Source organism: Adiantum capillus-veneris, chromosome 11, assembly GCF_014529385.1.
Source record: "Adiantum capillus-veneris isolate H3 chromosome 11, ASM1452938v2, whole genome shotgun sequence".
NCBI lineage: Eukaryota > Viridiplantae > Streptophyta > Polypodiopsida > Polypodiales > Pteridaceae > Adiantum > Adiantum capillus-veneris.
In genome coordinates, this window is record NC_140941.1 from 56,592,768 (window position 1) to 56,608,621 (window position 15,854).

Here is a 15,854-nt window from a genome sequence, read left to right on the forward strand (position 1 = left end):
TTCAGATCTAGAGAACGCCGACACCATGCATATATGTGAAAATGAGTCGCACCTTAACATGCAGATAGGAGCCCATCATATCAGTTGTAAACAGGTTTGGCTCAGAAGCAATCTCAAGCTCACTAACTTTCTTAAATGTTGCAAGAAAGTTTGGCTCAGTAGCAATCTCAAGTTTGTTTGCACCACGGAAAATGCCCCGCCAGTCAATGGCGTTGGCAAAAACTTCTCGAGGTACATCCACGCTTCAAACTGGCCAAACTCACTTGTCCTTTTACAACAAAGAAAACAGGCGAAGTTGTCCAAGGAAACCTAAACCTTGGGAGAGACCTGTTAAAAGCATGTTAGGCCAACCCTCCTGGTTTTACAGCTTAGCAAATAAAGCATAGAGATTTACAGATAGCATTGAAGTCGCAGGCTGTGAAACAGTCAATCGATGATCGACAAATTCATCCATGAAAGAACTCAATCTTGTATATTTTTACTAAGATATAGCTAGTTGAAAAGAAGTTATTGTTTACACTGTGATGCACCGGCAGTAGAGGCTCCGGTATTTATTGATCAGAAACCTAATGCCAACCGAGGTAATGCTTTCCACAAAGGAAAAATAGGTTAAGAATACACTACAAAGAATTTAATAAGGCTACAAAAAACCTACAGTGTTATGCCCCAAACCTATCTTTTGTAGTCATTTTCTGAGTTCCTTGTATAGTTGCAAAAACGCAAATGGTAGGTATCTCAATTCTATCCGTGCTGAGCCTCTGATTTTCTACAAACATTTTGCAGAGTCATCGCTTGGACTCTTTCTTAAGGAAATCAATTGTTCCTTCACTCTTCTTCTTTAAGTAACCCTCCAAGTCATGTGGCTTGTGAGCAGGAATCCTTGCAAAATTTAAGAGATTTATGATTATCAAAACTTTCTAAAACTCAAATCTCCCTTAACAAGAAGGGGATTCCAGATGCTCCTTAAACCTGAACACCTGCAACATAAAATAAGAACATGACAAAATGAGAAATCTTATGCACTGCATCCACTTTTTTCTTCCAAAAGCAGCCAAAGTGTGTGTGTAAAAAAGGATGCTTTTTTCTTCAAAAAGCAGCCAGCGTCAATGGTGCTGCAGACCAGAAAATAGATTCAAGCAACATCACACCCACAAATTCCATACCAACTACCCGAGGATTTCGCCAGAAACAATAAGGAGACATCACCTGTGTGCAATAAAATTCCCTTATTTACCCCTATGTACAGGAACATGCTTTTGTAAAATTCCCGTTCTTTCTTGAAAAACCCCCTTCCTTACACTCACATGTTACCAAACAGTAATCCTCAATGAATCCCTCAAAACCAACTACAGGAAGAAGCCACATCCAATGGCATAACAAGAAATCAATATTCAGGAAGAAACTAAAGTGAGATACTTTCAAGGGGAGAATGATTGTGGACAATCAAATGCCACTCAGTTGAGACTTCAAAGTTGAATCATGTCCTGGTCCAGGTCATACATTCATAGACTCTTCTAACAGTGCTCTAGACCACACGCCCAACGATATCCCACTCAACTCCTTATCTTTCCTTATAAGCAGCACAAACAGGGAACCAATCTGCCTTTTACAAGTTATGGGGCAGATTTTGTAGATTTCCAAATCATACTCTTATCACATGACCTTCTGTTTAATCATTCAGAGGAAGTATGAAGGACAATTAACACCCGTTCCCATTGCCATCTCAACATAGTAGAACCAAAAATCAGTCTCTCTCCCTTCTAGCTGTACTAGAGCACTTTTCGCTGGAAACATGATCGCAATTCATATACCCTTGTACAAACTTCGGATGACATATTTCAATCGTACAACATGAAATGGTGTTAAGCGTTATCACCTCCTGCATGGCGCTGCAAGCCTCAGGACTAAAGAACACGGGGTCTTGAATGAAGACCCCGTCATGGGATCCACGGAGGAGAACCCCACGCACAAAAGCAGAGACGCACTGCGTCATTAGATTTTAAAAAGTAAAAAACTCAGGCAAATTTTGTAAACTCGGACATCCGAGGTGTAAACTCAGACAAACATAAATAACTATAAACTCACCCCCATTTCAACCAAATCGTCGCGCGCGCACGGTTAGTACATTGGGCTGCCACAGCGCCCGTCTGGGTTCGAGTCGCGGTGGGAAGCGCTTCCGTTTTTTTTTTTCGCCGTCAGATCTCCTCGAGATCCTCGCCATCCACCGTTGATCCCATGGCCGGGTCTCCATTCAAGACCCCGTGCCATTTAGTCACGAGGCGCTGCAATGCCACAGTAGCTCCAAAGGGCAATGATTATGGAATGCGGGTTGTTTTGTTGCTGTACCAGGACTGTATGAGGTGGCTATGATTTTTCCATACATCAACAATCAAATGTCAAACACAGACGAGCACAAAAGTATGCTGGTACAATTCGAACCGATAGAGAAAACCATATATGCCTGCTTGGTGGTTCACGCTCATATCAGGCACAATTATCTTGGCCATTGAGGGCACAAAATCCAACTTGGTCTCGGTGTTGGTTAAAGAGCAGATCAAGGTGCTCATTTCACAGTGGAACTTTCGCTCAAAGTTTAGGATTCTCACTTTGCAATTCAACAGCCAACAAAGAAGGTAGCTTGAGCTTCCGAAGTGCTTGAAGCACAATCCTAAAGGTCACAAAGTTGGCATCATTTAAGATATTTTGATACACTCTTAAAGCCTTGGGTTGTAGCCTTTTTACTTAGCTACCCTATAAGCTCCATTCAAAATCTCACCACATGCCCTGGCCGCTTGGCAATCTTGTATTGGATGCTTATTTAGACACATCGTACAAGATGTTTAAAGACAAATGTCAATTGGTGACTTCACAGACAGCACAAGCTTTGCAGGGACCTAACGATATACAAGAGCGATGGACACACACATACAAATCTTCTACTCTATTTTCGTGGGTTATGAATAACCTGTAAGAGACACCGGTTTTGTGTCCACAGACCAGTAGCAAATCGATTGAGAAAAGCAACACTCGCTACGCAAGTCAAGCATAGACAGGAAGAGCATGATGAGGAGCCAAAAGCAGTGAGTTTTTCTTTCCTGACCAAAGTAAAAGCCTCTGCTTAGAAGAAGGATTTGCCCTAAGTCAGTAGGATACATGCTGAACTCCACAATATAGGGTTATGAGCATAATTAGGGAGCACATTGACAATGTGATGCCAAATGTGGCAACCTCACGAAAGCACAAGCAATTCTTGATGGGCATGTGGCCTCACCCAAGACATAGAGAATTCACGATGAGATTGCTTGTCAAGGGGCTGTTAGAGAAAGTTGTTGTGATTGACCGTGCTTTGGTCGGCATGTATGCCAAATGTTGTAACAGACTTGGACACTCCAAGTCAAGAATCTACCACAACACACGCGAGAAAACTGAAAGAACTGAACAAAACTGAGAAAGAGACGACACTGCACGGCAAAGTTCCGCGCCCAGTGAGATTGGCCCCAAAGATTGGCAGATTGGCGCCCCTTTCGGTATTTCATTATTATTAATGCTTCACAAGTACAATGTCCGAGGTCCTCGTCTGAGTAGTGCTCCCAAGATAATCTTCCTTAGACTGAGGCCATGGCACTTTACTTATAGGCCCTGGGCCTTCCAAAAGCAATATACATGAAAAGCTTCAGGTCTAAAAGCATCAGAGTCCCAAAATCTGGCCAGCACAAATCACCGAATTTTCGTACAGGTGCCACGTCGGCAGCGCGAATCATGGAAATCTGTACGACAACCACTCAGCAGCGCAAATTGCGTGGGTCTGTACCGCCACCACGTCATCAGCCTTTTACGCCTATTTTTATGGCCTTTGTCCCTTTTCGGGCCCATTGGACAGGACCCATAAGTTGGTACAACTTATAAAACTAGATGTCCTTTCGTTTTGGCCTCTCGGATTGGTTTTGCAAGTTGTCACAACTCCTCCTGCATCTTTCAGCGGGGCTCTGACCTCTTTCGGTCTGGAGTCTATCCTTTAGGCCATTGGAGAATGAGGAGCGCACATTGATTGCAAGATATGCCCAACATGTCTGTGGCAAGGGGCAATATGCATCATCTTCCGCCTCTTCCTGATCCCCTAGAGCCATGCCCACACACATGTGATTTTTTCACGCTGAGATTGTGAAGAAAGCCATCGATAGGATGAGGACTGGGAGAGCATATGACCATGATGGCTTATTGGCTGAACATTTTATACATACGAGGAATCTGCATGCAGAGCTTCTAGCAGTGATATTTAACCATGCCATGCGTGAGGGCCTGTCTAATACTTGGAATTTATCTACTATTATACCTATCTGCAAGTCAGGAGACCCTATGAAGCTTGAGAATTATCGCACTATCATGATTGGACACACATTGGCACGGCTGTAGCATCCATTCTTGAGCAGCAGCTGAGTAGATGGGCAGAGAGGGAGGGTATACGCGCAATCGGGTAGGCAAGGTTTAGGAGAGGTTTTTCTACTCTTGACCACATTCTGACTCTCAAAGCCATTATTGAGGAGGGCAGATCACATGGAAGATGGATCTATTGTAGCTTTGTGGACTTCTGCAAAGCATTTGACACGATGCCCAGAGCTAGATTGATGCGCAGACTACAGGAGATGGGAGTACCCCACAAAGCTGATTTGGGGAATCATGGCATTATACAGGTCAGTAGTGGGGCATGTATGCACTCCAGAGGGGTTATCTACATTAGTTCACTCCACTATCGGGGTGAAGCACAGCTACCCGCTCTCTCCTAGTCTATTTGGTATGTATGTGGATGAGGATTTTGACTATATTGAGAGAGCGTGATAGAGGTGCACAGCTAGCAAGGACATGGATTCCACTATTGTTATATGCTGATATTATTGTGTTGATCTCCCACTCTACGGAGGGGATGCAACGTCACTTGGATGCTTTGCATAGGTTTGCCCACGACAGTGGTTTGTCAGTCAACCTTGGTAAAACCAAGGTTATGGTGTTTAACACCACCCACAATGGACCAAGAGATCAGCACCCACATTCACATACAGCCATGAGGCAATGGAGTATACATATGCTTACACCTACCTTGGGGTGGTCTTTAGTGGACTAGCATTTTCATTAAGGAGAGCAGCACAGACTAGACTGACCAGAGCATATGCAACATTGGGTGATTCGAGAGGATGTGTTCACAGATTCAGTTCCAAGAGCGTCGGACGAAGCTCTAGCTTTTTGACACACTGGTGGCTTCTGCATTGCTCTATGGAGTTTAAATATGGGGGCCTTCATTGGACGATCACGGGACGTCGGGTCGCACTGATAGATGGGAAGACATGGAGAAGCCTCTGCTCTATGATCTCGCGGCTTATTAGAGCCAAGGTCTCAATACCACATGACATTATTCAAGCAAAGCTAGCTGCCCCCCCACTAGTGGTTGAAGCGCTTACCAGATTAGTCTCCTTTATACACCGATTGTGGGACCTCCCCAAAGACAGATATGCCCACCTAGCACTAGAGTCCTCTTGACAGTTAGCTATGCAAGGAGATAGCATGCTGGTATGGGGAGATGACATCATGGTTTCACGTACATGGGTTCAGCATGGACAGATTGCCCCCCTTCCAGTATTCATTGGATGCACCTCTCGGACTCTTACACCGTCCGAGATCACCATGCTCATCCGCCAGGACATGACTCGGCTCGGATATAGCCAGCACAAGAGCTAGGCACGAAAATGGCTTTCTATAGAGAGCATCTTCTCCAGCTTACTGAGGATGATTTTGTGACCAGGCACAGATACATGAACACCCACTTGTCTCATGGGATACGATGTGCTATTGGCTAGATACACACATCTTCATACCAGCTTCGGCTTCGCATCGAGACTGGTAGATACAGCGGAGTACCAACAGAGACCAAGACATGTCCCCTATGTCATATGGAGACTAAGACAAAGTTGCACTATGAATGCTGCTGCCCAGTTTACTATGAGATACGAGGCCGCTTTCACTATCTGTTTAGAGAGGGCTTTGGACCACTCTCTGGAGTCATGGGGTATGAGGACCAGAGATGTCTAGGATTGTTTTTGCTCGAGCTGCGCACGCCGCAAACACAGAGAGAGCCTGATGAGAGGAGAGGCAAGCCAGTCTCAAAGACGGATCACAGACTTCTTTAGAGCGAACACTAGGCAACCAGAGGAGCAGCTACCACAGCAGAGCTCACATTCTCCTCACACCAAAGGCACGCTGATCGATCGAGCGACCGAGCTAGGGAGATCCAGACGCCCACGACTGCGGAGGACTACACAACATTGACAAAGGCTACATCAGAGGATTTGGATCACTTTGGCCCTGTGATTTAGCTCTTTTGAGGATTGTACCCCCTGCTCATCTTGTACGAGCCATTGTATCAGCTCTTACCCATTATATCCCCACAGAGTGACACACCCACATTGTGTTGTATTAGCCCTCAGTCACTACTTTCACTCCCCCTACTCATATCCTACACAGTTCCAGCTAGCTGCTTAGTTCAAATCTAGCAGTTTAGGATCCTATAGTACCTCGTTTTCAATACCTTTTTATTTTTGGTACTCAGACATTGTATCAGATTCACCGTGTTGTAACTTTTTGGTCTCATAGGTTTTTTGGTATTCAACCATTGTATCACATTCACCACATTGTAACTTTTTGGTCTCATAGGCCTATGACGTTAAGATTCTCTCTCTCTCTCTCTCTCTCTCTCTCTCTCTCTCTCTCTCTCTCTCTCTCTCTCTCTCTCTCTCTCTCTCTCTCTCTCTCTCTCTCTCTCTCTCTCTCTCTCTCTCTCTCTCTCTCTCTCTCTCTCTCTCTCTCTCTCTCTCTCTCTCTCTCTCTCTCTCTCTGCCATTTACTTCCTCAAGCTCAAGGAATGTAGCAGTTCTATATCACCGCACACTATCACATAGTAGCACAAGACCCTGGGATATGGGTGCAATTTGAGCTATCAGAGGAGCACACACTATACAATTTTGTAAGCTACTTCGCACCCAATGGATCCAGGTTTGACAACAAGAGGAGGGCAGACAGAGTACTACGGAGGAAGAGGAGGAGAATGATGGACCATTGCCACATGTATATCTTAGTGAGAGTATCATGGAGTACTCCAGACTAGGAGAGGTCTCCTAATGGGAGACTTTGATGCTAGGACACAGAGCAGACAGTGTGAGATCTATGATTTCGAGGATCCAAAGATGCTTTCTATCTTGGAGGACATAGGTGCTCAGCAAATTGCCAAGGAGACCACCACCCAACTCCCTACGAACGCCACCTCCTTCAACTAGGATCACAACACCTCGTTTTTACAACGGGATGGCATAGTGGCCCACATCAGGTGGAGTAACATGTATACCACCATCTTTGTCATCAAGAGATAGCAAAGTGGAACTACATTGGAATTCGAGAGGCATCACACCTACTTACATCCTTCACCATCCCCCCACTACCCATTGGAGAAGATCACAAATACCTCTCCCTATCCTTTATGGTGTTTTTTATGCCTCCCATTTGCGTCGTTCCTATTTTGGGCCCTTGGCCATTCCCCTATTCTAGGCCTACCCCATCATTTGTGTTTCAGGTAACTCTAGCTCCAACTAGTGGGCACGCGCTATCCGGCTCAAGTCAAACTTTGTAGCACTTTGCTCGTCATACAAACCAGAGTCATACACTATTGATCATCTCCCATCTCGGGTCTCTCTCCTGTGTTCAAGCTATTGTCAAGCAATCACACAAGGCCTTGTTAAGGTCGTCCCGCTTGGAGCCTGATCAATAACCTTCATGTTTTGCCTCATATCCAAGTCTTGGCCCTCAGCTAATTGCCCATGCTACCTACCGCTCCCATTTGGGGTCTCTCTCCTATGTCCAAGTAGCTGTTTAGAATCATACACCAAGCACTGATAGTCAAAATATGTATGCCACGTGGAGCCATGTATTGGAAGAAAGAAAAGGAATCCCCAAAGTAGTTGAGAGAAGCAAAGGGATCTCGCTACAAGTGGTTGACCCACTAGAGCTGAGCTAGAGGTCGAGCCTTGAAGGCCCATTACCGCTAGCCACCTCTGACTGCTACCTCTAGATCTGGTCAAGAAGCCACCACCATCATGATGCGATTAGCACTCTGATCCTCTGAAAGGTGCACTGCAAGACCATAGTCACCTTGCACTAAAAGCGAGAAAGCGGACCCCTCTCTTGCACCTCAAAGAAGAAGCACTTTCCCTCATTTGTACAAACTATGAATGCAATCAAAATCTCCATCTGCATAAAAGTTGCCACACGCATTGGGCTGCAGCTCAAAAGGTATGGGTCTGTTAGAAGCACTACATGTATATCTTGGAGCATAGCCAATTCTCCCCATATGGGGCTAAATTTGTATGTCTATACCTCCTTAGGCATGCCACAACTGCATCTACTCTGGACAAGGACCTCATGCTATATGTGGTATGGTACCTAACATGTATCCAAGCTCTATGAGTAGCAAGGGATTCATATCGAAGACTCTCGTAAGGCATTCCTCTATACAAGCAAGCTAACCTTGACTCTCGAGTATGGCATGAGCGCATAATCGTCCAAGCCCAAACCAAACTTCTGGTAAATCTGTCTTCCTACCATTGACTCCCTCCGACTCCGCAAATCTCTAAGAAACTCTAGCAAGTCTCTCATGTGCCATGGGCCAACCACCAAGAAAAATCTAGCACGGCCCTACTCTATGAGGCAAGATCACTGAGCCCGACCCCATCTGTCACAAAATGGTGACGTGGCACGCACTGGCAGATTGTTGACGTGTCAGACAGAATTCGCACAGGCTAGCGTGCCACGCTGTACGGATTCCCGTAAATCACGCTGACAGGCTGACGTAGCACAACATACAGATTTCTGCTTTTTGCGCTCACATGTTGACGTGGCCTGCTCTACGAAATTCCGAAATCTACGTTGGTTGCTTCCGATAGATTTTAAAGCTAGTTGCTTTTAATACTCATTGTTTGAGTTTCACTCCTTTTGAGGGCTTTGCTTTTGGCATCCCCTTGTAAGAATAAAAGAAGCCCAAGGGCCTCACTTCTCAAGGCAGGGGCATCTAGACGCAGAGTCTGAGAGCTGAGGACCCGCGGGAGTTGTACTTTGCTCAAAGATTAATACAAAAAGAAATACCGGAAGGGGCGCCAGTCTTTGAGGCCAATCTCTCTTGGCACGTAACTACGCCGGGCCGTATCGACTCAATTGAAGTGTGAAGTGTTTTTAGTGAATCTCTCGTGTCGCGACAAAATCTAGACTTGACATGTCCAAGTTTGTTACAGTGGTATCAAAGCACGGCCGATTTCTCTTCTACCGGGAAATCCGATCCTTCTTGTGGCACATATGGATTCCGAAAAGAATCAAACGACTCCATCTGCCACCTCCGGAGCGAGAGGCAGTACGGAAAACTCAAGCGGATTAGCAAAGAACGAGTATGGGCCACCTCGGCCCTTGCAATATCAACTCATGGAGATGCAACGTCAACAACAGGTTGAAAGCAAATGCTTTAGTTTACCAAGGATCCACAGTATGCCAAATTTCTGACTCGGCACCTGATGGATGAAGTGCATCTCACTGGAAGAAAGCCATTGAGACACCAATTAAACTGGCAATCAAGAAACCTCCTACTCCAAGGATATTCGTTGAAGAAGAACTCAATAATGTTGTTCAAACCCGAATCAATCAACTTCTAGACACAAAGAAGCCATCAAAGACGCAATTGAAGAAGCGCAACAAGGGTACTGACTACCCCGGTTACTTGGGCCGTCAATCTTCTTTTGCAACTGCACGAAAACAGAAGAAGCACGTGTGTTTCAAAGGACTACCCAGTTCTTCTTCCTCTTCTTCCGACAATTCTTCTAGCTCTTCCTCTTCCTCTTCCAACTCGAGCAAGGAGGACAGAAAGAGCAAGAAGCGAAGCAAGAAACAAAGTTTTGGAAAGAGCAAGAAACGGGCAAAGAAGATTAGATTATGACCAGTTTCTAACAGTTCTACGGAGGAGTCATCCTCTGACAGTTCGGACTCCGATGATGGACTCCGATGATCACATGTTTTATGCTAAGAAGAAACATTTTTACAAAGCCAACCAATATGCCTTCCTCAAAGATAAGAACAAAAAGACTAAGGAATTTAAAGAGGGTGGACAGTCAGTGAAATTTGAATCTTTTTCCGGATTCCAAGATGCTCCCAAGGCTTTGGCCTTCATTCAGCAGTTCAATATAGCATTCTCTGGAGGGCACTACTTAGAGCACTCTAAGATCGGGAGGGCAGCATCGTTCTTGAAGGGAAATGCGCGAACATGGTGGTCCATTGTTCTTTTGAGGAGAGAAGCCCCGACCAAGTGGTTGAAATTCAAACGGCTCTTTATTTCTTCTTGGCTGACCCAGGAGTACGTACGAGATGTGAGAACCGCTTAGAACCATCTTCGGATGACCAAGGGTGACACTTAGGACGCATATTGTGAAAGGTTTTGGGATTCTTTTCTACCGACCTCTTCGTTTAAGGTCATTTTCAAAGAACAAATTGAGTGGTTTTGTTGCAGACTCCCTAAAGAGATCCCAGATTACTTACTGCCTTGAGCATAAGTCCAAGTCCATACAACAATTGATGGAACATGCTAAGGGGGGATTCTCGATACATTCGGGTAACTTGACCTACCCCACTAATGAAGTTTTGACACAAAGGACCGGAGAGAACTCCACAAACGACAATAGAAAGAAGAAGAATTCCCTGAAAAAGAAGGATGCACGACCTCGATTGACAGCGGAACAGAGAGCTAACTATCTCAAAGAGGGGAAGTGTTTTGGTTGCGGGGAACAAGGACATATCTCCACAAAGTGCCCCAAAAAGGCACAACGAGGACAAATTGAAGAAAGGTCTGAGAGTTCTAGAGCAACGGAAGAACGTGGCAAAAAAGGCAAGATGGAAGCAGGATTGGTACCGGATTGCATGGGGATCGACCCAAGTCAAATGGACAAAGGTACGGAACTTTGCCGCGCATGGGGCAAAGTAAAAGATCAAGAAGCCCTCATTTTCTTTGATGGAGGAGCAAGGCCAACTTCATTCACATGAATTGGTGGCTCGACTTGAGATTACGCCCGACAGGATGGGGCCACCAGTGGAGGCAGTTCTAGCGGCGCCCGAACGGGATGTTGCCATTACACTTGTCATTGGCAAACTTCGTTTGCAGTCAGGGGTATTTAGGGTACGAGGACTTTTACATCATGCCTTTGGAAGGGTGTGACGTCCACATAGGAATCCCTTGGTACCACAAGAACAACGCCGTGGTCGACTATCAGGCCAAGAAAGCGACTTTGACCAATGAAAAGGCAAGAAAATCGTACTTGGTGTAAAATTGAAAGGTGAGTCCATCCATATTGTATCGGCTTCGCCTATTTCAAAATTAATGAAATCCAGTCCTTTTGTTTACTCGATCTATTTGAAAGAATTGAATGATGAACAACGAACCAACATGTCTGAATTGGATAAAAAACGAGAAGAATTTCTGCACACGCATGCTGACTGTTTCTCAGAAGGACTACCAGGCGAGTTACCTCCATCTCGTCCTGAGGACCACACTATTGATTTGATCCCTGGAACCACACCACCGAACCGGCCACCTAACCGTGTTAGCCGAGCCCAGGAATGGAGAAATCATGAACCAAGTGAAAGATCTCATCCATCCTAGTACTTCACCTTATTGTTCTCCGGTTTTACTAGTACTGAAAAAAGACGGATCTTGGAGAATGTGCATTGATTATAGAGCTCTCAATAAAGTCACAATCAAGAAGAGGTTCATGATTCCAAGGAGCGATGATATTCTTGACAGACTTCAGGGATCCTCTTATTTCAGCAGGATTGATTTGAAAAGCGGATATCATCACATCATAATCACTCCGGGAGATGTCTACAAAACAGCCTTTCAGACAAGTTTTGGTTTATACGAATTTTTGGTAATGCCCTTTGGACTTACAAATGCTCCAGCAACTTTCAACCGAATGATGGATAGGATTTTCTGAGAGCATTGATCTTTTGTGGGCACTTTCTTTTATGATATTATAGTTTTCTCCAAGAATGAAGCGGAGCACCGGCATCATCTGCTACAGGTCTTTCAGGCATTGCGCGATCATAGATTGGTTATTGATGCCAAAAAGAGCGAGTTTTTCTTATCGGAGATACACTTCTTGGGACACATCGTCTCAGCAGCAGGAGTATAGATGGACCCGGCCAAAATTGAGACTATCCACGATTCGCCCAACTTAAAGAATGTTCACGAAGCTTTTTGGGCTTGTGCTCTTGCTATCAGCGGTTCATTAGAAAGTTTGCAAAGATAGCTTCGCCTTCGTACTTATTGACTCGGAAAGGAGTCCCTTTCTCGTGGGGACCGACAAAGGTGACTGCTTTTCAGACACTCGTGGAAAAATTGACTACTGAACCAGTGTTGGCTTTGCCAGATTTGCAAAAGCCATTCGAAGTTTATTGTGACGCTTGTGGTCGTAGTCTAGGAGCAGTCTTGAAGCAAGAAGGCCATGTGATTGCTCATGAAAGCAGAATGTTTTCAAGGCCAGAATTGGTAGCCTAGATTTATGAGAAAGAGTTATTGGCAGTGATCCATGCTCTTACACAGCGGCGGCATTATCTACTCGGAGCCGATTTCACAGTTTTTACAGATCATCAGAGTCTACGCTACCTCTTGTCACAAAAGCAACTTTCGGAAAAGCAGATGCGGTCAGTAACATCTTGTCAAAGTTTCACTTCCACATTGTCAATGTTCAGGGACAAAAAAATTTACTGGAAGATGCATTGTGTAGGAAGCCCCTCGTCTTGGCTATTTCCGCGATCCATCATAGAAGCTTCGAGGATACAGTCCTTCATGCTTTTCAAGTATGTCAATGGCCATTTGTACTTCCCCACTTAGGGATAGCAATATGTATAATCAATCATGGTTCTATAAACACAAGAACACATGTCTAATTATGTAATTTTTCAATCGCAAAGACAACATATGTAATCTTTCATAAATTTCTTTGATGCATAGTTTTCAAAGGTTGCTGATGCTCCCTAATCTCTTGTCTGGCTTGGCCAAGCTCTCTCTCTCTCTCTCTCTCTCTCTCTCTCTCTCTCTCTCTCTCTCTCTCTCAATCAATCAACCGGGCATGGACAGACTCATGAAAGACTACTCAACTCTGCCATCCCCACCACTACACTTTGTGTTGCATCCCCATCCATGCCTATTGCTGTCTTTCAAATTTTCTCCATTGTCGATAAATCTTCATCTAAAAGCACACTCTTAGAAAGTCGAAGTGCTCGGCTCACCTTCCTCTCTCCCTCCTCAATGATCAAAATAACCAAACAAAGGTCGCTCAAAGTAAACAGTCAATACACGAAAAGTTTGGCACCGATTAGAGTAGGATAAATCAAACCTATTGTTGCATAAGTGGTACCATTCCTCAAACCACCTTAGAGTCATGCATAGTCTCACCCATGATGCAAGCTCACTGCATCACGGGTGTGGCCAGCTCACACCCTATCGGATGGGTCCTCAAGCATGTTGAAGTCCCCCCCCTCCCCCTTCCCCCCTCCCAAACCCATCAATAGTCCACACCTAGTAAGGCAACAACTATCGCAATCCAAAAAAATCCCTGAGCACATGCATGATTGGAAGCATAAACGAATACTCAACATGCCAATCCATTCACCTTGAAAGCACAAAGTGAGCCATTAAGCCTGCCAAGCAAATTGACACCTCTATCCACTGTCACAAACCGTTGACGTGTCAAGCCACTAAAGAACGGAGCCAACTTGCACATCCAGGAAGAGGGGCCTAAACCCTTGGAAGCAGCAGAAGGAGAAGTTCCCCCCTCCCAAACCCATCAATGATCCAAACCTAGCAAGGCAACAACTATCGCAATCCAAAAAAATCCCTGAGCACACGCATGATTCGAAGCATAAACGAATATTCAACATGCCAATCCATTCACTCCGAAAGCACATAGTGAGCAATGACACCTCTATCCACTGTCACAAACTGCTAACGTGTCAAGCCACTGAAGAACGGAGCCAACCTGCACATCCCGGTCGAGGGGCCTAAACCCTTAGAAGCAATGTTGCTAAATTGGCTTTATTTGACAGAAAAATAATTCTGAATGAATTATTGGATTTATAAAGTGAGAGGGTTTTCTTGCTTGAAACACCAAGAAAATAATTCTAAATGAATTATTGGAATTTTAAGTGAGAGGGTTTTTCTCATTGGAGACATCCGAGTACAGAGTATCCCTAGTGCGTCATTCAAAGTAATGACAGGAGCACTATGAAAGGGAATATCTGTAAGGCCACCAGGAACAGGTACTTCTGATGCGTCACAACGGATGGGTGACAGGGAGCATCGGTAAGAAGTATCCGACCATCCAGGAACGGACATCTCTTATGCATCATAGGATGGGTGACATAGAGCATCGTGAAGGGGATTGTACCGTAAGTTCAGTAGGAAAGGACTAGGTGATGGGTATTCCTAATGCGTCACAAGGTGGGTGATGGATGCATCGGAAAGGGGATATCCAAGAGGAATACGCGTAAAGACGCAAGCACAAGAATAAAGATGGGTTCTGAGAAGCTTTTCTTAAAAGGCGAAAAATTTGAACGAGTTTTCCGGGAAGAGCAAAGGCTTTCCCGCGAGGAATCTATGTCTGCATTGCATTTGTGCATGTGGTTGCATCCAGGGACGCCTGGGAAGTGCTGTGAAAGCATTGTTTTTAACTTATAAGGTTTTATTGAGTTTTTGGGCAGATTCGGACTATTTTTTAAATACGCCGGCCGCCCATTTAATAAGTGGGCAGCCATCCGATAAATAAGGCAACAGATCAGCCAACGTTTTCTCTTTCTCTTTTTCTGACAGAACAGCGAAAAAAAAAATGGAAAAATTTTTATTTTTTAAAAAAAAAAAACGGCCGCAATCTCTACGCGAGCAGCTATTCGTACCGTGGCCAAGGAGCTATAAAAGCACCACATGCCCTCACTGAAAGAAGGTTACCAACGCCAGCAAGAGAAGACTCTGCCGCCAGAAGACGCGAGAGATCGCGCAAGACTACGAAGCACGGAAGTCGCTTTTCCTGCGCAAGAGCGACAAGTATCTATTGTGGATTCGCCATATGAATTGTTGTCGCGTGTTTGCGTGTGTGTTTGCAGGTACCTCATCGCGAAGGAAAAACGAGAAGGCTTCGGCCTACGCTTGGGAATTCCGGAAACGGAATTCGGAAATTGTCTACGGAGTCTTAACTCCGAGTACAGACGGAAAAAGGATTGAGAGCTCGTCTTTCGGATTTCCCTTACGGGAAGGAACGACCATCGAGTCAGAGAATTAGAACGGAGTGGTTTTCTCCGGTTCTTGTGCTTGTAAAAAGATTCTCCCTAATAAAGAATTCTCTTTAAGGGGAGGGAACAGCCCATCTTCTGGTCCTCAGTACTGTGTCGATCTTCTCTCTCTCTCTCTCTCTCTCTCTCTCTCTCTCTCTCTCTCTCTCTCTCTCTCTCTCTCTCTCTCTATATATATATATATATATATATATATATATATATATATATATATATATTTATATCCTTTGGCTTCAATATTAAGAGATAAATTCTATTTATCCGAGTATATTTTATATTGCTATGCGCTCCCGTTTGTGACAGTGGTATCAGAGCATGGTCTCCTCTCTTTTTCTGTAAAGGACGACGACTCTGGGAAGATATGGGAAGAAGCCATGACAAGCCAAGAGAGAAGTCAGCAGGCGGAACCCTAAGCCGTGCAGGAAAAGCTCGCAGAGTTG

General features: G+C 44.8%; 1 protein-coding gene across 2 annotated transcripts in view; it reads right to left on the minus strand.

Moving 5' to 3' along the window:
• Nucleotides 1–436: 436 nt before the first annotated feature.
• Nucleotides 437–15,854, minus strand: part of LOC147447275 (heterogeneous nuclear ribonucleoprotein 1-like) — a 30,524-nt gene continuing 15,106 nt past the window's right edge. For both annotated transcript variants that reach the window (XM_086523125.1, XM_086523126.1), the window contains one exon: nt 437–977. In XM_086523125.1, coding sequence (XP_086379251.1) covers nt 964–977 — 14 coding nt within the window. In that variant the 3' untranslated portion in view covers nt 437–963. The remainder of the gene's footprint in view (nt 978–15,854) is intronic.